At 44.8% G+C, this 21,894-nt stretch overlaps 1 protein-coding gene across 1 annotated transcript in view; it reads left to right on the forward strand.

Annotated features, from left to right (window-relative positions):
* Nucleotides 1–10,885, forward strand: part of hcn2b (hyperpolarization activated cyclic nucleotide-gated potassium channel 2b) — a gene marked incomplete at both ends in the record, with an annotated part of 52,570 nt that extends 41,685 nt beyond the window's left edge. The window contains 3 exons of the mRNA XM_080537110.1: nucleotides 885–1,125; nucleotides 4,130–4,294; nucleotides 9,804–10,885. Coding sequence (XP_080393236.1) covers nucleotides 885–1,125; nucleotides 4,130–4,294; nucleotides 9,804–10,885 — 1,488 coding nt within the window. The remainder of the gene's footprint in view (nucleotides 1–884; nucleotides 1,126–4,129; nucleotides 4,295–9,803) is intronic.
* Between the last annotated feature and the right edge of the window lie 11,009 nt (nucleotides 10,886–21,894).

The raw sequence follows: 21,894 nt of genomic DNA on the forward strand, positions 1-21,894 counted from the left end.
CAAACACTGACAGGGCAGCCGACTGTGACCGGAATACAAAGCTTGTGGTTGTGTTTCTCGTCCTAGTTTTTTGGTGTGATTTGCCCATAAAAATGGCAAATGTAAAGTTTGTAAGTACATTTCTCTGCCTACTTTTTTTTAGTAGGATCAACTTTCAGAATGTTAGGCAATGACTTCATTTATTTATTTATGTATTTGTTGACAAGGGACAGTACACATTAATAAGCCAGTTGGTAAATGAGTCAGTGTTAGCCAAATGGCTACTTTTCAACTCTTGTCCCTGTGGCCAGATGTCATAAGATACCGTTCTCTAAAAATAAATAAAAATAACATTGTATACAAGCAAATTTATCAGAGCAGTATAGCAATAGGCTCTCATTAACTAACTAGGCCTACTAGACATTATATACAATATTATCATCGTCAATGTCACATCGCCGAGGCTGTCCCTTGACCGTTCTCAGACAGCCGATTGATCCTGTGACCTGGGCATGAGGCTTATACCAAGTTAATCGCTGCTCGCAGCTTTAATTATGATCATTATTGTTGTTGTATCATTTCTGTATCGAGTTAATACCGTCTAATGAATAATCGTATGCAGTGGTGGACTCAGGCTGTTTGAAGGGCAGGGGCGAAAAGAAAAAAAGGGCACCTACTGCACAACATGGGACCCCATCAGTGCACATGGTCAAGTTTAGACCATTGGAGGGGCACCAATAGGGCACGTCCTCTCATTTTCGCCACTCAAAAGGGCATTTTCGCCACTCAAAAGGGCACTTAAGACTGACGTTTTCCAACCGTGGGGGCACCAGGAGGGGCGGTCGCCCCCCCTGCCCCCCCCCTGAGTCCGCCAGTGATCGTATGTTTTCTCTCTCTCCTCTCAGGAAGTCGTCAACTTCAACTGCCGTAAGCTGGTGGCGTCCATGCCGCTGTTCGCCAACGCCGACCCCAACTTCGTGACGGCCATGTTGACCAAGCTGCGCTTCGAGGTGTTCCAGCCGGGTGATTACATCATCAGGGAGGGAACCATCGGCAAGAAGATGTACTTCATCCAGCACGGCGTGGTCAGCGTGCTCACCAAGGGAACCATGGGAATGAAGCTCATGGACGGGTCCTACTTTGGAGGTACGGTCAACAACACACAACCCCCAACACAACCCCCAACACACCACCCCCCACACAGTACCATCACACAACCCCCCCACACAACCCCCAACACACAACCCCCCACACAGTACCATGGTTCTCTATGCCTGCTGTTGGGTGGGAACCTTTTGTAGGCCTGGACTACACGTATATGGATATTTTTTTAAAGCACATTTTTTGGTACAACTGGGCCTCTCAACCATACGAACACGGCGTTTTCACTCACATAAACGGAGATTTCACTAAACGGATAAAAAAGTGAAGAAATAAAAAAATATCCGACTGAGTGGATCAGTGTGGTTATGTTAAACGGAGCTGGTGTTGATGCAATGACGTCAAGAGCAGGGTTGCCAGATGGGATTGACAATTTACAGCCTAAGTAGCCCCATCTGGCAACCCTGGTCAAGAGTCAAGTGTCAAGCCGTTCACACATGCGCATTGAAGCAGAACGGTTGTAATCTTCTGGGGAATAGTTCTGTTGATGTCATTGTATTCTATTCTCATTGTCCCTGGTCCTGATTATGGGAGACAATGATGCAAAAGGAGGATACGGAAGTTCTGTAAACGTGTGGTGTTCGGTGTACGAACCTTTTCATCCTGAGTTGGGAGACTTATGGTGCCTGGGGGGGGGGATTAATAGATTAATAGTCTAACAATGTCGCGTGAAATAACGAACATGTTTTTTTCTTGCGTTCTCCACCCTCTCTAAATGTCGTGGCGAGAACCTACCCCTGCAAAGTCACAGACTATATCATCTTAGCATTAAAAAAAACGGTTGCAGCAAGATAATAAATAAAAGATGCTAAAACGCCACTCTGACATTTGAGGTTGACTTCCTGCACGTCTTGCCCCGCAGCCAGTTTTGTCCCACTTTTTTCCGAGGCCGTCCTCCCTAGTGCCTGTTTGGGAACATGGTAGCAGTAGCTACGACTGCTGTTGATCCGCAAAGAAGAGTCATTTTTCAGGAGTCTTCGGGCACCATGGCCTGGGGGCCGTTTTTACAAATCCGCCAGCGTTGCAGAAGCGCAGAGTTCAGTGGTTGTGGTGAATGTGTCTGCATCAGCAGCAGCAGCAGTGTCCAGGGGTGCTGGAGTACTGTCCGCGATAGAGAGCACATACGGACCATTAATAACACCTAATTAGCCCGAGCACAACAGCAACGACAGAGCAATTTGTAAAGTCAACCAATGACGTTTAAAGCCGACCCCCGTTACGACACCGGCATGCCAACCTTTACTTACGCGGCACAGAGGACAAGAGGTTCTGTACTGTGATCCGAATGCTCGATGCACCGACGGCTAGGGTGTTTACCTCCCAGCAGGCTAGATAGTACAGATACAGTGACAGAGGACTCGCAGATGTCACCCCCTTCTCCATATCAACTCATTCTTCTCACAGTGTAATCAGATCTTTATGTAGAAGTAATGACTGACAGGTAATACAATTACAGTAATATAATGACACTATTGATATGCTAAGCCGTACCAAACAATACTACTCAAGATACGCCGGGGTCCTGTTGTTCTAATAGAATTAGGGGGTATCCAATAACAGACAAGGGCCGACTAGGTAACACATGATCACACAAGAAGAAGAGAAGGAAGATGGATTAAAGATTGGCACAGGCTCAAAGTCTTTTCCCCAACATGGCTTATACATGTAGCTGTATTCAGTGTTCAGTGGGTTTGTTTCGAGGGGTTATACAGGAGTGAGCCCTGGGTCCCACTCCTCTTCTCCCAGCAGCCTCTGCTCTCCCCTCTGGAGTGGTTGGAGCTGTGGAGAGAGAGCTCATTAATCTTCTGAGGAAATGTAAATCCCCTATCAGATAGGCAGGAAACAGGGCCACCGTGCCGTCGAGCCGCCGCGACAGTCAAGGTCATGCTTTAATAGCCAGAGAATAAGGAGCTTTGATGTGTGTTTGGGGGGGGTGGAGGGGTGTTTATGTGTGTGTGTGTGTGTGTGTGTGCGTGTGTCTGTGTATGTGTGTGTGTGTGTGTGTGTGTGTCTGTGTGTGTGTGTGTGAGTAGCTGTGGCTGGCAGTGTGTTTGTCAGTGTGCTTTAATGAAGAGGTTATTATGTAAATGGAATCATGAATGGAACAGCCTTTATTGCTCTTTAACGGCACGCCGGCGTCCAGCGGAATCTGATCTTTTACTCGACTGCGTTTCTTGTTAATTCCCTTCTCCACCCCGCTCCCCCCAGGGGCTGCTCTTACATAGCCTAGTGTCGGAGGGGTTAACATGTAGACTGTACTGAATGTCCAGCGCAGTGACCCCATGCACACAAGAAATGACATTCCCAGTGTATTTATTTATCTATTTATTCAATCGTTTTTACGGAGAGAGAGCCAGAGGACACCCTTCTCCTTCTCCAGAAAGTGGGGGGGGGGGGGGGGGGGGGGGGGAGAGGAAGGCAGGGAGTAGAGGAGCATATGGTTGTCAAGACAACAGTCAGCCCTGTGCCCTGAGAAGGGTAACACCTGAATGTAATGAACCTTGCCTGGATGTCTCTCCTAGCGTAGAGCTGGGCTCCCTTCACTAAGCTGTCACTGCTTTCAACTGTCGGTTTCCTCTGTGTGTGTGTGGACGGAACACTCAACCGCAATGTCAAACTGTCAGACTGTCTATATACACTTACGGTATATATCAGTTGAGGCTGGTGGAGGTAGAAATCGGAGAACAGGCACATTGTAAGACATGGAATGGAATGAGGAATGGTATCAAACACGTGTAACTATATGCTTACGGTACTATATCAAATAAGCAGTTTGAATTTGTAATCCGTTTTTAATTCAAATATGTGTAATGCTGTTCTAAAGAATAATACAAATACACAAAGTGTGACCTAAAAAGGTCTAAAAGAAAAGTGACCTTTTTCATGGATGGCTCATGTTTATTGAACTTGTTTGTTCTGTCTGTCTGTCTGTCTGTCTGTCTGTCCGTCTGTGTGTCTGTCTGTCTGTGTGTCTATCTCTGTCTCTCAGAGATCTGTCTGCTGACCCAAGGCAGAAGGACGGCCAGCGTGCGAGCGGACACCTACTGCCGCCTCTACTCTCTCTCCGTGGACAACTTCAACGAGGTGATCGAGGAGTACCCCATGATGAGGAGGGCCTTCGAGACCGTTGCCATCGACAGGCTGGACAGGATAGGTAAGACTGAACCGCCGCAGGCCCCCGAAAGATTAGCTTCGGTTACGTTTCGTCATTCATAGAAGTAACTAGCGAAACCAAACCTATTTGAACATTCTATCCATTCTATCAGTGTTCATATGACCTCAAAGCTAAGCTTAACAAGGTGCTATCGATGGAGGGTGGTGGAGGCAGAGCTATGGAAAACATCTCTTTTTTTCATGTTAATTTGACGTTCATGGAATTTGATCTATTTTCTTCCTATCAACTCCCAGCGATAATGATGCCAAAATGGCTGACTACACTCTCCTTTGGTTTACAGTAACTGCACCTCCACGATCCCATAGCTCATTTGTTCAAAGAATTGCTCGGCATCAGCAAGCAGCCCAGTCTAAACAGCTGTGTCTGTGATCGCCCGTGTGGGGGAGTTGTTTTGTTCTGTTGCTGTTTTCCTACCTCCAATATTGCTCCGGCGTTGTCCGCCTTTTGAAAAAGCACCTGGTTAGCCAAGTATAAATATATCATTTACTAAATGTCCCCCTCCCTCAGTCCCCCCCCCCCCCCCGCCCCCCCCCATTCTCCGCCTCTGCCTCCAAGGTCAGCCTGGTAATGTATCATACTACAGTACTGTGATCACGTGATCACTTCACATGTTGACAAAAGCCCTGCATCTGCCACCCGCTAGCTGTTGTCATAGCAGCCAGATTCCACACGCCATGTGAGCCCTGTTCACCTCACACATTTCAGAAGATCGCGGCGTCTTTGTCAACACGTATTGTAACACCCGGTCTCTTGACACCGAAAGAATCACAGGGACACGGATAAAATGTTCTGTTTTAATTTGTCTGGGTTGTTTAGCTATTCGCTAGTTTGGCTTGGTGATGTCAGAGGGAATCTGGATCAAAGGATCACACAGTACTGTAAACGACTAATCTAACAAGCGGCAGACATTATAAAGCTAGCGAAGGAATTCCGAATCTAAACAGAAATTCAAAGGGGGTGACATCTGCGTGTTTTTTTTCATCGTTTTTTTCATCGTGTTTACATATTCCATTTTCCATTTGTCTCATAGTTTACTCTCTGTAAGGGCCCGATGCTCTGGTCCGTCTCCTCAATTCGCCACGAGTGCTGCTCTGACCACTTGAGATGATGTCATAGTGTACTTGTTATTCAGGAAGAGAGGAGACTCGGCTTTGCGCTGACTGTAGGGACTGTAGGGACACTATGGAGCTCAACACACATCAGACACACAGACAGCGGCCCCCCATCAGCTGTCAACTGGACCCCTAATTGTTTATCTACATTTTGTGACGTTAGAATTATAAGGTTCTATCTCCATTTTTGTCAAAATTGAGTTTTTTACATAATCTGATCCATTAGGTGTTTATTAATGCCTGTGTGGTGTTATTTTTAAAATGTTGACATTTTGGAGTTAGTAATTCATAAAATACAAAGGTTCCATCTCACAAAACATAATGGAATGTAAAAACTTTGACGCTCAATATCTCTGAACTCCCCGAAACGGAGATAGAACCTTATAATTCTAAACGGAGATAGAACCTTATCATTCTAAACTCACGCTTTGTCTATGTTTATTTTTTTAAAAGTAAGAAAAAGAAAAAGAAAAGATGAAGCCATAAAGAATTGAAAGGAAATGAACCTATGGACAGGAGAGGTTACAAAGATCTCCACCACGCTAACGCAAGACATGAAACTTGAATGAGAGAGGGACGACCAAATGAGTGTGTCAGTCATATTGAGTGTTGATGTCCAACACCCTCCCAATCCCAAAGACAATTTCATGCCTCAGCTAGGAACAAATGTAGCTTGATGTTTCACAAGGGTGTCGTTTTGATTGTTTTGAAACGTCCGATAGAGACAGGTGACTTAGGAACCCCCCCCCTGAACACTTGAAATACAGAGAGGAAAGATGCAACTCCAAAACATGAGAAGGTGAGGAGGTAATTATCTGGGGAGTTTTTTTGTTTTTGTTGGGGGGGGGTTGAATTGGAAATGTTTTGAAAGCTGGGGAGATGAGGAAGATGGACCCGGGACTCTGCCTGCATGAGCCCCGTGAAGGAGCCAATTTTTGCAGCAAATTGGTTTCTCTCCCCCCCCCTCACCAACACACACACACACATGCACACACGCACACACACACGCACACACACACACACACACACACAAACACGCACACACACATGCACATGCACACACACACACACGCACACACACATGCACACAAACACGCACACATACACACAGTCATGTCTCACCACAGACACTCTCCCCCTCACGTCTGCACTGAGGTGACTCTGCAAAAACACAGGCCGCCCATCCCTATCCCAGGGGATCAGGGTGTGTAATGTGCGGAGTGTGTGTGTGTGTGTGTGTGTGTGTGTGTGTGTGTGAGTGTGTGTGTGTGTGTGTGTGTGTGTGTGTGTGTGAGTGATGGGTCTGTAAGGTTAAAGAACATTAGATGATACACAGGGGCTTGTGCATGGACCACACACACACACACACACACACACACACACGCACACACACACACACACACACACACACACACACACACACACTCAGACGGGAGCGCTCCGTCCCTGTAGTGCAAGATTACAGACTGTGAATTCAATTACCAACAACCTCCAGATAGGGAGACAGTAAGAGGATATTAATGCAACATGCCTTTCCTGATCAGGTTAGCTCTCTCCAGCTGTCTCTCCTCTCTCCTCTCTTCTGCTATGCCAGCAGGTTTGAGACCCCACAGCCAGGAGAGGAAGGAGGATATCATCCTAGGCTAGGGGCATTAATCCGAAATATTCGTTGTGTGCATGTGGGCTGTTTATTTTCTCCGTCTGAAGTATTGATTGTGATGCGACGATTTACACAAGGGGAGAACAACAGGATCCAAGATCTCCAGGGACCCATCCCACCCTGGGAACGAACACTTTGTTCGGCTGCGCTCAGGCAGGCGGTTCAGGACCATGTTCGCACGGACAAACAGACTGAAGCTCAGCTTCTACCCCAGGGCCATTCAGGCCCTGAACACAGCAAAGACCTAGGTTCTAGGCCCTGGACAATCTAGACAATTTGATGGCAGCTACTAGATTGTAAACACAAGTGCAATATTGAAATACAACTGTGAACATTCTAAACCTGCTAACTGCGACACTTTAAATGAATGTGCAACAAATACTATGTGCAATATGACAACCCTTGTGTACATAAGGTTCAGATATAGGAAAAGTTAGGATATTTATAGCATAGCATAGAGTACAGCACAGTGTTTTATTGTATAGTATAGTAGTATAGTATAGTAGATAGTGTACATAGCCTTTATTTATGTAAATCAGCTCTTTTCCCTTTTTTATTTTACCCTTGGCCCTCTTGTTTTTAGTCTTTTTTACAAGCACCAGGGGAGCCCCCCCTCCAAAAGTTTGTTGTACGGTACCTGTACTGTATTACAGTAATGACAATAAAGACCATTCATTCATTCATTCACATGCTGGCATGTCTAACCCTAATCCTAATCCTAACCCTAACCTTAACCCTACCCCCATGGGCGTCACCACCATATATTTGGGGGGGGACGTGTCCCCCCCACCTTTGAAACAAGGTCGTTTGGACCCCCCCACATTTGCCATCAAAAATATGTTGCATGACTGGTCAGCGTTATTTTCATTGCTTCACAATCAAATCCGTTCCACTTTATGAGTAGGGGATTGCCCATATCCAGAAATCCACTCCGCGTTTTACTTCTGTTTTTAACGGCACGCAGCATCAGACACGCACGCAGATTCAAAACATTCAGACTGAGGCAAGACGATATTTAGATCATCCACCAAGATGGATATAAGGATTTTTTTTTTCTAAGAAGAGAAAAGTAAGTCAAAGTCATCCAAGTTTTCCCGTGAGTGGCCAAACAGCAACATTGCGTTCTCCCAAGGTCAAACACAGCCAGCTTTTCTGATAAGAATGTTAGCACCTTATGAGACATTCTCTGTATTAGCAATAGAATTAGCATAGCCTACTAGCAACCAAATACGAGCTAGATCAGCTATATGGCACTAGCAGTTTTGTTAGGCATTACTAGTGCGGTTAGACATGTTTAAATGCAGAACAGACACAGGCGAAATGTCATCAAAAGCACAGAATGGCGACAAACACCTCACAGTGCTTACCTGTCCTGTCATTATTGCATCTCCTGCTCGTGTTCATTGCCCTGAGCATTTGCACTATTTAATTTGGCCATTGCACCCACCCAAAGAATCAATTTTGCATCTGATTGCTTGAGCTAGGGTTAAAAAATAAGAAGAAAACACCTGTTCCATTTATTTTTCTATTTCTAAAATGCTTGTGATTGTATTTTTTGTATTGATGATTGTATTTCTATGTCAAATGTTCTATTAGAGAAAAACAATATGAACAAGTGCTCAATGCATCCCCATTTCTCCTGATATAGGTGGTTGAGAGTGAGAGTGAGTCAGAGGCAGGGGCAGCAGGCAGGGGCAGTGGAGACAGCTCTAATTCACTCTTTGATTTTGTTTGTTTGTTATAGTTGTATGTTCTGCAATGCACTGAAGAGGGCTAAGTTTGATTGTAATAGGCTCTGAGTAGCCTAGGTACATATTTTATGTTTCCTCATAACTTTTTATTCAATTTGTTGACTCAAAGTTACCTCATTCTTTTCTAATTCACTCTTTGATTCTTTTTGAATCTTCATATTTAATAAAGTACCTAAAAAGTGCCACGTGTCAGTGTCAGGCCTCTGTGAGTTAAACCAAAACATAATAGTAGTCAGTAATTGCAGACCATGCCAGCTCCAAGGAAAAACAAAGAAAGAGCGAGATTATTTTGGGTGTAAAATGCACCAGAATGCAGGAAATTGAATCTACTATTTAAAAAATTTCGGGGGGAGGACCCCCAGACCCCCCGAAAAATAAGTGGCCCCCCACATTCAAAAAGCTGCTGACGCCCATGCCTACCCCTAATCCTAACCCTAGTTTTCAGGGTTAGAGGGGTCAAACAGGGGTCAAACAATGTCCAGGGTGTGACGTTTTTTTATTTATTTATGGAACTATACCACACACACACACACACACACACACACACACACACCACAATCATTTGCAACAAGTGTCTTACATTTTGAGTCGTTATGTTTAATGAAGGAAGCCAGGTGTGTTCATTGTGTTCAAATTTTGCTGACTGTGGCAAGCATTTTGCATCACATGAGCTTTAATTTTGAGAATTTGAGCTGAGTTTTTTGCAACTTGTGTTTTAGCAAGACAAAATGTGTTTAGATTTATGAGAAAAGGAGGATTGTGTTTTGTGAATTGTGTCTTCATGTGAAATGTGTTTATGGTTTTGGCAAATGGGGGCTAGTTTTAATAAATGTGTTTAGAGACTGGTCATTTGGTAGAGAATTGGCTTTTGTGTTTTAGCAATTGGGAAAAACTGTAATGACAATAAAGACCATTCATTCATTCATTCATCCATTCATCCTCCTCCTCCTCTGTTGATCCTACAGGGAAGAAGAACTCCGTCCTGATGCACAAGGTGCAGCACGACCTCAACTCGGGCGTCTTCAACAACCGGGAGAACGAGATGATCCAGGAGATCGTGAAGTACGACCGCGAGATGGTGCAGCAGGTCGACCTGGAGAAGGAGAGGCCCCGCGCCATGTCCATGACCAGCCCGCCCTCGCACGGCGGCGGGAGCATCTTCGGCCCTCCCGGCCAGGGCCAGCAGCCCCAGACCTCGGCCATCGCCACCCTCCAGCAGGCCGTGGCCATGAGCTTCTGTCCCCCCATGGCGGGGCCTCTGGTGGGGATGGGGACGGGGAGCGGGATGGGGAGCGGGAGCAGTGGAGCCCTGCAGTCCCCCAGAATGTCGCGACACTTCCAGGTGATGCAGCCCTGCCTCTCCAGCCCTGCGTCCTCCCCCCCGCCCCCGTCTCTACCCCCACCCCCGGTCCTACCCCCCCAGCAGACCATGCAGCCCCAGCTCCACGCCGGGGCCTTTGCCTCGGCCCTCTCCAGCCCCCCCATCCAGAGCCCCTTGGCCATGGGGGGGAGGACATTCCAGTACGGCTCCAGCACCCTGGGGGGGCCCTCCTCGGGCTCCCAGCTCTCCCTGGTCCAGCAGCAGCAGCAGCACGTCCCCAGCCCCACGCACCGACACAACTCCTTTAAGAGCACCCGCTCTCTACACATGGGCAGCCTGGGGCAGGACGCGCGGGCACTCTCCGCCTCCCAGCCCTCGCTGCCCCAAGACGGGGCTCAGCCTGTGGCCCCCAGCCCGCCCCAGTCCACCCGGGTGTCCTCCACTTCGATCGGCCCCCCTCAGACCCCCACGGGCCCCCTGGGGCTCCGGAGCTCGATGACTCATAGGATGGTGTTGCCCCACCAGATGTCTGTGGGGGCCTTCCCACTGCCGGCCCTCCCCGGCACTGTGGCTGGGTTCGGGGCCGGGTTCGGGGCAGGGATGGGGGTAGGAGCGGGCATGGGCCTGGGGCCGAGCCTGCCTGACTCTGTGTTACCCAAGAAGGACTCCATAGTGAGCCTCCCCGAGACAGACCTTTTCAGATCCAGGCTATCGTCCAATTTGTGACCTTTGCATTTCTGCGTAGTCAGGAGTTTTTCGGGGTTGTGGTGGGAGAACTTTGGAGGGTTTTGTTCACTCCTTCCTTCCTGATCACTTTCCCCTCTCCCTGTCGAGCGTTGAGTCTGACTCTCCGAATGTATGCTGTGTGAATGGCGACAGGGATAAAGAGGAGAAAGTGAAAGACTGCGTATCACTAACAATATGAAATCTGAATCCTGAATTATTATACCAGAGTTGGGGATGTTTCTACTCCACCGCAAACAACGATACAGAACGTACTTAGCTCTAGCGCCGGCACTTTCCCCACATCTGCCTCTGATTTATTTGCTGTCTTTACTATATCATATCCAAGAACAAAACATGTCAGTATCTGTCACCTTGTTATAGAGTCCAAACAATGCAAACTGGCGTGGGCTGGAACTAAAAGGAAAATCAGGGACCTGCTTCAGATGACAGATGATGAAGTTGACGTTTCGCTAAAGTGCTCTGGGAAATCATCTTTTCTATATGAACCGGCTAGAAAACTGTTGTTGTGACACTTCGGTATCAGTCCTAGAAATGTAGACCACTTGAGTTGATGCTTTCAAAGGTTACAAAGGGAAAATGTCATATATAATTTTTTTGTTGTTGTTCGTGACGTTAGAATGATAAGGTTCTATCTCCATTTTTGTCAAAGTTTCGTTTTTTTTACATAATCTGATCCATTAGGTGTTTATTAATGCCTGTGTGGTGTTATTTTTAAAATGTTTACATTTTTGAGTTAGTAATTCATAAAATACAAAGGTTCCATCTCACAAAACGTAATGGAATGTCAAAACTTTGACGCTCAATATCTCTGAACTGCCCTAAACGGAGATTAGAACCTTATCATTCTAAGCCCACGATTATTTGTTGTTTTTCAGTCATTGTGTTTCCTCGACACGACACGACAACGACAACGTTGCAGTGTGCAATGGGGAGATAGGTTGAATAGGGGGGGGGGATAGATAGACAACGAAAGAAAGCTAGAATCATGTCTTGATTTTGGAAGCCATATCCTTAGTCCATGTGTGTGTTTGTGCAGGAGTATGAGATCTCCCTAGATTTACTCGCCGTCCTTTCTGTCTTCCCTCCCTCTCTGATGTCCTGTAGTGATGATGGGTTAGGCCTCGATCCATTTGGCTTCATGAAATCTACAATCTGTCTTCTGTCTCATCGCTTCAATAACTGGCTATGCCTGTTCCAAAAAAACTGCACCTGGGGAATAATGATTGTCTCAGCCAACTCATCCATAGGACAATTATGCATGTTAGTTTAGTTCATGAATCATGAATATGAATACAGATTTCTTCCAATGGCTGTATCTCTAACTCAATTAATACCCCCAATTAATTTCTGGATGGGTAGAGTGTGATTTTACATATTATTATCTAAAATAATATTCTAACTGAAGTCACCCTTAGCTTTACACTTCCTGTGCATAATTGATGATGCTTGTATCCGTCCTTATTTTTTAAAGATTTTCTTTGAAGAAATATGAAAGAAGACTTAGCGGCCCTAGAACCATGCCCGAGACAAGCATACTGTACATCCTTACTTGACAGATCCCATACATTATTCCATTGAATGAATACTATAAATTCTTAATCAATATTAGCATTTTCAGATGCACTCCCAAGCCATTATAAGCCATTCCAGATTATTCCAAATGTAAAACTTACCTGAGATGGAAAATGTAAATCGAATTTTTTTTCTCTCCTTCCTCTGTCTCAAATGCATTCAGTAGCCTAATACTGTTTATGTATCCGTTTATGTTGGGGGGGAGGCTGGTGGAGGCCGAAATTGGAGGATGGGGTGGAATGCATGGAATGGAATAATTAATGCTATCAAACACAGTCCCATTTCTACCTTCACCACCTCCTCTGGCCTAAAAACGGCATCATCTGAGGTACCGTAGTTTAGGTGCATTACTCTCTTGTAATAGTCCAATCTAGATACCTCCGTTATAATCTACAGCAAGGACAATGCAGACACTTTTGGAGGATGCTATAGAATGGGTTTATCATTCCCGCACTGATTTGTGTCCAAAAGCATTAGAGGAAGAGTCTCTCCAAGTCCTGATATCCAATCCACCTCAGCTCAGTAGCGCCTTCAACATCGCCAGGTAATAAGAAAGAAGATTGGAGCACGTCGAGCCCCCCAGCTATTCTGCACTGTTTGTCTTTTTTTCCCCATTGTATTTCATTATGAGTCCTCCTCTCATTAAGTCGGATGCTGGTTTGACTGTTGGGCATTCTGACAGGACAAAGTTATTGCAAAGTTATTGCTCATTCGAATGCGAAACTTATTTGGGAACTTGAATGTGTTCTTTTTTTCTTTGAAGTGAGATAGAGAGGGACAATTTGTATGGTTTTTTTAGAGGCTGAATTTGTTTCATGTTGCTTGAACTATGGTTAAACACAGTGATCAGGAGTATGGGATTAGAAATATATCTGGAAAATATTTGTTTCTCGACCAAGATTCAAATGACATCCATTTGCAATGTTGGTGAAAACGGCCAACATTTGAAAGGATTTAATTAATATGTTGGATTTCTTGAAACATTTTCTTTGGGCTTTCTTTGGCTTACAGTAAGGAAAACATGGCATACCCCCATTTAACCTGACCAACACATTCTAAAACCCCAGTGTCCCATTCGTCAAATCTGTTCTCTCTCTCTAAAATATCATTTTGTCATGTCATGTGTTTCGACCACTCTTCCTAACACCTTTCTAGGGATGAATCCTTCAGTACTTGCCAAATTGTAATTGACATTTTAACTTGAATAAATATATGAAGCAATAACAAGCTGAATAAGAAAGGGGTCTTTATGTTTTTGCCTACATATCCAAGGAGATCGCTTTGACATACATTACTAACCCTCTTAGATAACCTACCCCATTATGGGTGAAGTATTCTGCAACATTTGGTAGATTTTTAGTTCAGTGCAGAAGACTGGAGGAGGAACTATTGAACTGCCGTAGTGCTGAGTACAGAGTGTATTTCTGCCATTCAAATTAAGTTTCTATTTTGGAGTCTATTACCGTAGCATTTTACAGTTCTCTGCAAGCGTGTTCATATTGGTTGATTGATTCCCGTCCCTATGGGCACTGTGTCTCAGCACTGCAAACCTTTCGAACAACTGCTCCCAAGGTACCCTCTAACTAATTAAAATGCTAGCCGTCACTGTGGTGAAGCACTTTTCAGTCCAAGTTTCAAATAACACAGCTGTAGGCCAAGAAAAGCATCTGTGTTTTGTCACTCACTCACTCACTCACTCACTCACTCACTCACATGCAGACACAGACACAGACACAGACACAGACACAGACACAGACACAGACACAGACACAGACACAGACACAGACACAGACACAGACACAGACACAGACACAGACACACACACACACACACACACACAGACACAGACACAGACACAGACACAGACACACACACACACACACACACACACACACACACACACACACACACATTCATTATGTAGCATCTGTGTTTTGCAAATGCTGTATTAGGCCCTCCAATCTTTCTCTTTCCAAATATACTTAGCGGGAAGAATGGCCTGAAGATAGAATGGCCCAATGAGGTAACTATCCACACACACACACACACACACACACACACACACACACACACACAGCTCAGTGAGGTAACTCTCGGAGATGGTGATGTGATGTAGTTCTGCGTGTGTGTTGTGTTGCGTGGCTGTAGTTGTAGGGAGAGAGCATGTAAAGCCGTGTGTGTAAATCAGGCGGAGGGGGGATTAGAGGAGGAGGGCGACACAGATTTAACACTCCTCAACCTCCCAAATGAAATATTCAAATGCTGCCACGGGGCGTGAGAGAGGTAATGTTGAAGAGTGGCTCAGCCATGGAGGAGAGAGAGAGAGAGAGAGAGAGAGAGAGAGAGAGAGAGAGAGAGAGAGAGAGAGAGAGGGAGAGAGAGAGAGAGAGAGAGAGAGAGAGAGAGAGAGAGAGAGAGAGAGAGAGAGAGAGAGAGAGAGAGGGAGAGAGAGAGTAAAAGAGAAAGGGAGTGAGCTAGAGCGAGATAGGCAGACTTGCTTTTGTTGAAACGCTAGTGTGGTGTATGAAATGACATTTCACATGCTTCGTTGCCACCTATCAAGACTTGCGAGGTTGTCACGGTTACTTCTGAAGGAGTTATTATAGTAACTCAACAATTAGACAGACTAATCTGGTTGATTGATATTGGACTGAGCACTGAGGACAGCATTCCAGCAGTATGACTAGAATACACATACTCACTGCTCTATAAGGTTCACACGAATAAAAACAAACTTTCAGATTCAAACTCAATTGGAACTGACATAATGATTTAAGATTGCATCTACAGTGCAGTGTTAATTTTGGCAGGCTTTTTAGTCACTTGGTGTTGAGATGAAGATGCACACCAGTTCTAGTCACACCAAGTCACCTCAATTTTTCTTAGTTCCAGTCGATGAAAACTGAAAACATTCCAGTGCAGTCTCAGTCCACAAAAACGCCAAAACATTTTAGTTTTCGTCGCTGACTACGGCGAGACTAAAATGTTTTGGGGTTTTTGTGGTCTGAAACTGCACTGGAATGTTTTCAGTTTTCATCAACTGGAACTGGACTGGAACTAAGAACAATGGAGGTGACTTGGTGTGACTAGAACTGGTGTGCATCTTCATCTAAACACCAAAGACTAAGTGACTAAAAAGCCTGCCAAAATTAACACTGCTACAGTGTCAATCAGTCTGCCGTGTGGGATGGACAACAGCCAAAACCTTAAATGCACTGTACTGTAATGAGAAGATATCAGACACAAACACATCACAGAGATGATATGGACTTCAACTCATCTGCATACTCAATTCATATTTCATACACCATCTGTTCTGGTTGAAATGTGGCGGGATGTTGTTGTTTTTTGGGTTTATTTTTTTTATTTTTTTACTGAGATCTATTGTATGTTCGTCGAAGTTACTGCTCTTATTTGGACTCTTCTGACACGTTCAGATCAGAGGAGGCTGCTGCAGAAAACCCAGGATGGCCTCGTCGTACGCATCGAACGGAATGTGTTTGATGCGTGTGTCCGATACCGTTCCTCATTCCGTTCCATGCATTGCACTGAGCCCGTCCTCTGATTTCTACCTCCACCAGCCTCCCCTGGTTCAGATCCTGTTCAGCATATTCAAATATATATTCATATTCAAACACCCACATACTGGTTCAATGTGGAAGAGTGTCTCATTGTGAGAGTGTCAGACAATGATGCTTTGAACTCAACCTGGCAGCAATAGCTTAGTTATTGCCAAACCCCTTGGTATAAATGACAATACTAAATTCACTGCAGGTGATGATCTCTTGTCAGAAACCCAAGGCTTGCTATGAAGCGAATAATCTGTCTACAGCTAGTGGGGGGACGATGACAGCCTATCAAAGATAACAATAAAGGTACCATACAAATGTTCATGTTTATCAGTACCTGAGTTTCTTTTATTGTACCGTAACTGTCTCGTTTTCCATTTTATAGGCCTACCCCCATAACACCCATGTACTACTGTATATACCTAGTGCCTACCATACCTAGACTCCACCGGGGGAGGCTGGTGGAGGTTAAAATCGGAGGACGGGTCGATGTAATGCATGGAACGGAATGAGCCATGCATTCTAATAAATCTGTCCTCCGATGTCTACCTCCACCAGCCTCCCCTGGCCTCCACATGCAGTACCATCTAGTCTACTTCTTTGTGTGTCTGGCTGTAAAATGCAAGCTTCCTTAAACGCAATCGATCCGATTGTGATTTATATCTAATTGCAACACATGTAATAAGGAAAACAAATAAATTGTATTTGAATACAAATAATGTTTTTTTTTCCAATATCTTTTTTAGAAGCACCACTTTGACTCGTGAGGTTAGATGGCCTGTCCCTTAATAAACGTGTCAATATGTCAATCTGGTCTAAATGGTTATGAACCTTGACACACTAATTGACAATATCCATATTGACAGAACGTCCTCTTGACTGTTGACTTAATTAAATTGTAATTGTATACAGACAGATATTGACATGGTTATCAATACAATGCCTTATTATTCCAAGGTGAATATACACATGCACGCACGCACACGCACACACACACACACACACACACACACACACACACACACACACACACTATTTCCCCCTCCTCCATCTCCTGTCCAGCTCAGTGGCATCTACTAGTGACAGTGACAGTAGCCTTTCTGATGAGGTGATGAGGTGTCTGTAAGAGCCAGCCAGCCAGTGAGTGTGTGTATTTATGTGTGTGTGTGTGTTTGCAAGGGTGTGTGCAAGTGTGTGCGTGCGTCAGAACCAAGGTCAGCCCAAAGGACGGACTCCTTGGGTGCGGCCTACATACAGTACCCTCTGCCTCCTACCCCCCTACCCACAATGCCCCCCTCCCCTCCCCTGCCGAGAGGTGGGGCGTCAACACGCCGTGGACCAGGAGATACCCTGAGATACCGGAGGAGCCTGGCACCACATTCAAAGGACTCTCTCAGTGAGTGAGTGGCCTGGCCTAACTAATGGTGGGTAACGGCATTTGCCTGGCTATCTGACAGTGAGTAAACACATGATTGATCCAAGGCTAAAAGCTCTCACACTGCTGTAAAAAGCTGTGCTTATATACCTTCTACTGGCCTCAAAGAGCTGTACACATACACACAGCTGTGGCGTAGAATAATCAGTAACGTGGGTACTGTAGTAGACCCAGGGCTGCCGCTACATACATGTATGCACCAGGGTTTCCGTTAGAAAAATTTGCCGTCGGACATCGTGTCCGGGAAGAATTCGATTTACCGGACAAACGTGATATATTCCGGTCATCATATTAAAATATAATAAACATTTTTTTTCTCCAAATCTAATATAGCTGTTTGTCGCGGTGATTACTGTTGTGTAGCGGCCTATATATGCCATTTAATGTCTATTTCTCATCCGATACGATTAGATGCGAGCTATATAATATATAATAATATAACATGATTTGACGCATGCGCGCTATGCCATGCGTCAAATCCAGCGCTGAACGGGTCCAGCGCTGAACGGGCGCCTCACTGGGAACTGAACAGACAGCATCGATCAATGAACGGACTCCACATTACGTTAACTGAAGTTTGTTAAATTGTTTGGGATTAATGTGAGTTTTCTATTTTCTCTTTACAGTTTTACCCTTTTTTTTTTTTTAATCAATAAAACAACGTCATTTCTATAAGTCTTGCTGGTTGGGAAGGCATTTCGTTTAGCTCGGGAGTATGACAATGGGAAGAACATAACTGTTTATTGAGAAACAATTGATAGGCAGTCTGGGATACCACAAAAAGAAATACCACAATGTCTAGATGTATAACATTTTATTGAACAGTAACAGTGCAAGCATGTAGGCTACGGGGAACAGGGATGTTGGTCAGTAGGTCCTTTGTACAGAGGGCGTTTCTCTCCGACAACGCGTTCCCAGGTACCATGGAAGTCATAGGTAGTCCAGCACACTGACAGAGAGACAGACAGACAGACAGACAGACAGACAGACAGTCAGCTTACTTCTACCCTTTTGAGTGGAATTACTCCTTTAATTAGCTGTTAGCCATCTCAAAGCCCCCTGAGCTGCTCGTCAACACTGAGAATAGACCACATTATAGAAACCAAAACACCGTTTTTTAAATCCACAGGGAATAACCGAGAGTGTAAGGAAAGGCACACCCAGCGCTGTCAGTGGTGGGGAGACTTGAAGTGGCTTTGCTTGATTTCCATCACAGATTCAAGGATTGAAACACTGATGAAAATAGGGAGTAATAGTGATGGGATTATTTTAGATTATTTTAGATTAGATTAGATTAGATTAGGTGAGATTCAACTTTATTGTCATTGCAGAGTACAAGTACCAGACAACAAAATGCAGTTTAGCATCTAACCAGAAGTGCAAATAGTGATATAAAAACAAACACTTAACTTTCGGGGAAACTGCTAAAATAAAATAAATTAAATAAATTAAAAAAGAAAGCGACTAACAACAACAATGACAATGACAACCGAATGACAACAAACGTATGAGTAATGAGTAAAACAATGTCACTTTTATAGTATGTTGTTTAACTTGCCGTTCGGTCGCCATGGCTCTGGTGTGTGTAGCAGCTTCAGCTAGCTGGCTGGAAACTTCTAGGGGTGCGTTCGTAAACACGCTCTGAGAGCGCCAGAGCGCACGCTGGCTTGATGTCACAGAGCGACCGAGTCGTTCGATTGGACGAGAGGCGTTCCGCGAGTGCTGATCGGATTTCCAGAGCGTGTTTACGAACGCACCCAGCCAGCTTTAGCGAATTGTATTCAAAGGGAATTATTTTCACCGGACAATATGTCCGACGACTTTTCAATTTGTCGGACGTCACCAAATTTTACCGGACAAAGACCGGTAATTGCCGGTTAACGGAAACCCAGGTATGCACACGTTCACGCGCTGTGTGTAGGGCAGGTGCCCGGGGGAGGGGGCACCGAAACAGCCTACTGATCATCCTAGTAATCCTAATGATGAATTATTTACATGTACTGTACATGGTGGGAGGCAAGGCAAGCGTACTTCCCTGACAGAAGAGGAGCTAAGAGGGCAGCATTGCCCCTAGGGGTGAGACTGAGGGGGTTATACAAGGGAAACTGACTGAGATGAAATAACGTGGAAGGGGAATTTAACTAATTTCAAACCCAGTGTAGCCAAGCGAGTGATGCAGGGCTCCAGTTACTGTCTTCATTAGACTGTGACCACATTTGAGTTGATTTTTAACGGCGTGCTGTGCTGTGCTGATTTCACCCCTACTGTCCTGTCTAAAGAAGACATCTCCTGCAGTGGAATGGCATGAACCATGCTGGGGTCGACCGGCGAGCCTGGCTATAGATAGGGTTGTAAAAAGTTGGAGCAGAAAATACTTCAAAACAGTGGGTTTCATGAGCCGTGACTCATCCTAGATAGAAGCTACCCCATGGGCACTTGTCATTGTGTCACAGTTGTGTGAAAAACAGTCGAAAAACTGACCGAAGTGACGCTGTACAACGTCACGTTATGAGAGTTTTGTTTTTTTAAACTTCAAAATGCAAAGGCTGGATCTCTTATTTACCTAAATACACATACAAGTATAGTATGGATGTCATTTGAACTTCCTAACCACATGGATATATTTGTTAACTAACTTTTTACAAATCCCACTGGTTTGGGCCTTCGTTTAGGACTCGCTGTCGGTCCCACGGGAACTTACTCCCTGTTTTCACACTCGTTATCAATGTTATGACTATGTTAACACTATATCAATTGTACTATGTGAGAGTTTGTTGTCAGTCATTGAAAGCTTCCCATTGAGAAGTTGACTGTCTGCTCTAGAGCTGTAAAAGATCATTTTCTTCAATAAATACTATACCTAGATTTAAAGCAAGTTCCTATCTTGAGTCTCATTAATTAATCCACGACAATCTTTAACTTTAACTTTTTACAAATCCCACTGTTCCACCATCAACAGTGAGACAGCAGCCGAGACCCGGCGTTCCTCCACTTCTCCAGTGTGTGAATCAGCGGTATTGATCGAGTAGCTTTAAAGCCTCACCTTCCCTCCACTCTCATCCCCGATGCTCAGGTTCTGTTCGACAGAGGCTTTGCCGTTACGTGCGTCAGTCGGCTAAGTTGTGAAAGGCGATATGTGTAAGTGTCTGAGATCCCGAAAGCACTTCACAGTACTGTAGCAATCAGAGCTCTCTGTGTCCTTGAGCAGGGTCAGCAAGGCCAGCCAGACCTGAGTCATGACAAGGACAGGCAGTACTTTAGGACCTCAGCTTTGTTGGTGTCGCCGTTCAGATGACACAGCCGCACCGAATCAACAGGTTTATTACAAGGCGAGAGGCAAGTAAAAACAAGTCGGTTAGATTGAAAGATTAATCAAATCTTAGAGGCATGAAGTAGAATAGAGATCAGGGGATTTGAGTTCCAGAACAAATGCAGTATTTTCTATGAATAATGCAGTCTCATATTGAACTGCATGAATGAAAGACTGATTAAAAGTACAAGACACAAAACTCAAAAAATGCATGACTCATGAAAAAAAAAAAGTGCACTCAAACATCCTAATTTTCATCTGACTGTTCTACAGAAAAACACTGTCATTTCTTATTTATTTACCGCCAGGACAATTCATATTTCATTACATCCTCTCTATCTCCCAGCCAAATGTCTTGCTGTAGCCTACATTCATTTCCCTTTCAACATCAACACCTTTTTTTCAGAAAACTACTGTAGCATTTCGAAACATAGTTTTAGATAATAGCGTTCCTGCTATTTTTACCTCCAGATATGGATGCTGCTGGCCCAGAAAAATAGGATACAATGTTGTTTAGTGATTCCTTTGTGGTGTATCATAAAAGGAGACCTTGATCAAATGCTGTTCAACACAATTAAAAGATGTAGATATAATAAAACAACAGGACCATCTCTGTCCCAGTTTAAACACCGCCTCCATCCAAAACCGAAACATCGGTGGTACCGCGAAATGAACACGAGACGATAAGAAATACATACATATTTATTTCGAAGACAAAATCAAGTGCTTAGTCACTCAAACATCGTGAGAATCAGAATACATAATTTAATACATTTTATACAGTAGACAGACTAATGTATACCGTACAACCCCCCCCGCCACACCCCCCCACCCCCCAGCCTCATCCAACATCATCTCCCCCCCCGTTCTCTCTCAGGGAGGGGGGGAGAGTAACTGTTTGGTGTGGAAACTTCTGAGGTAAATCCAGTCTGAGTGTAAATGTCAGAGTGGGCATCTCCTCCTGGGAGCCGTGGAATCGATGAAAGGCCGGATCATGTGGTTAATCACTGGGGTGTTAGCAAGGGGGATTGAGCTGGTAGATCAGAGCCCTGCGGAGAGAGAGAGAGCGGCGGGCCTGTCTGTCTAGGAGGAGGGAAGCCAC

Source organism: Nansenia antarctica (genome assembly GCF_963989245.1).
Source record: "Nansenia antarctica genome assembly, chromosome: 7".
NCBI classification, from domain to species: Eukaryota; Metazoa; Chordata; class Actinopteri; order Argentiniformes; family Microstomatidae; genus Nansenia; species Nansenia antarctica.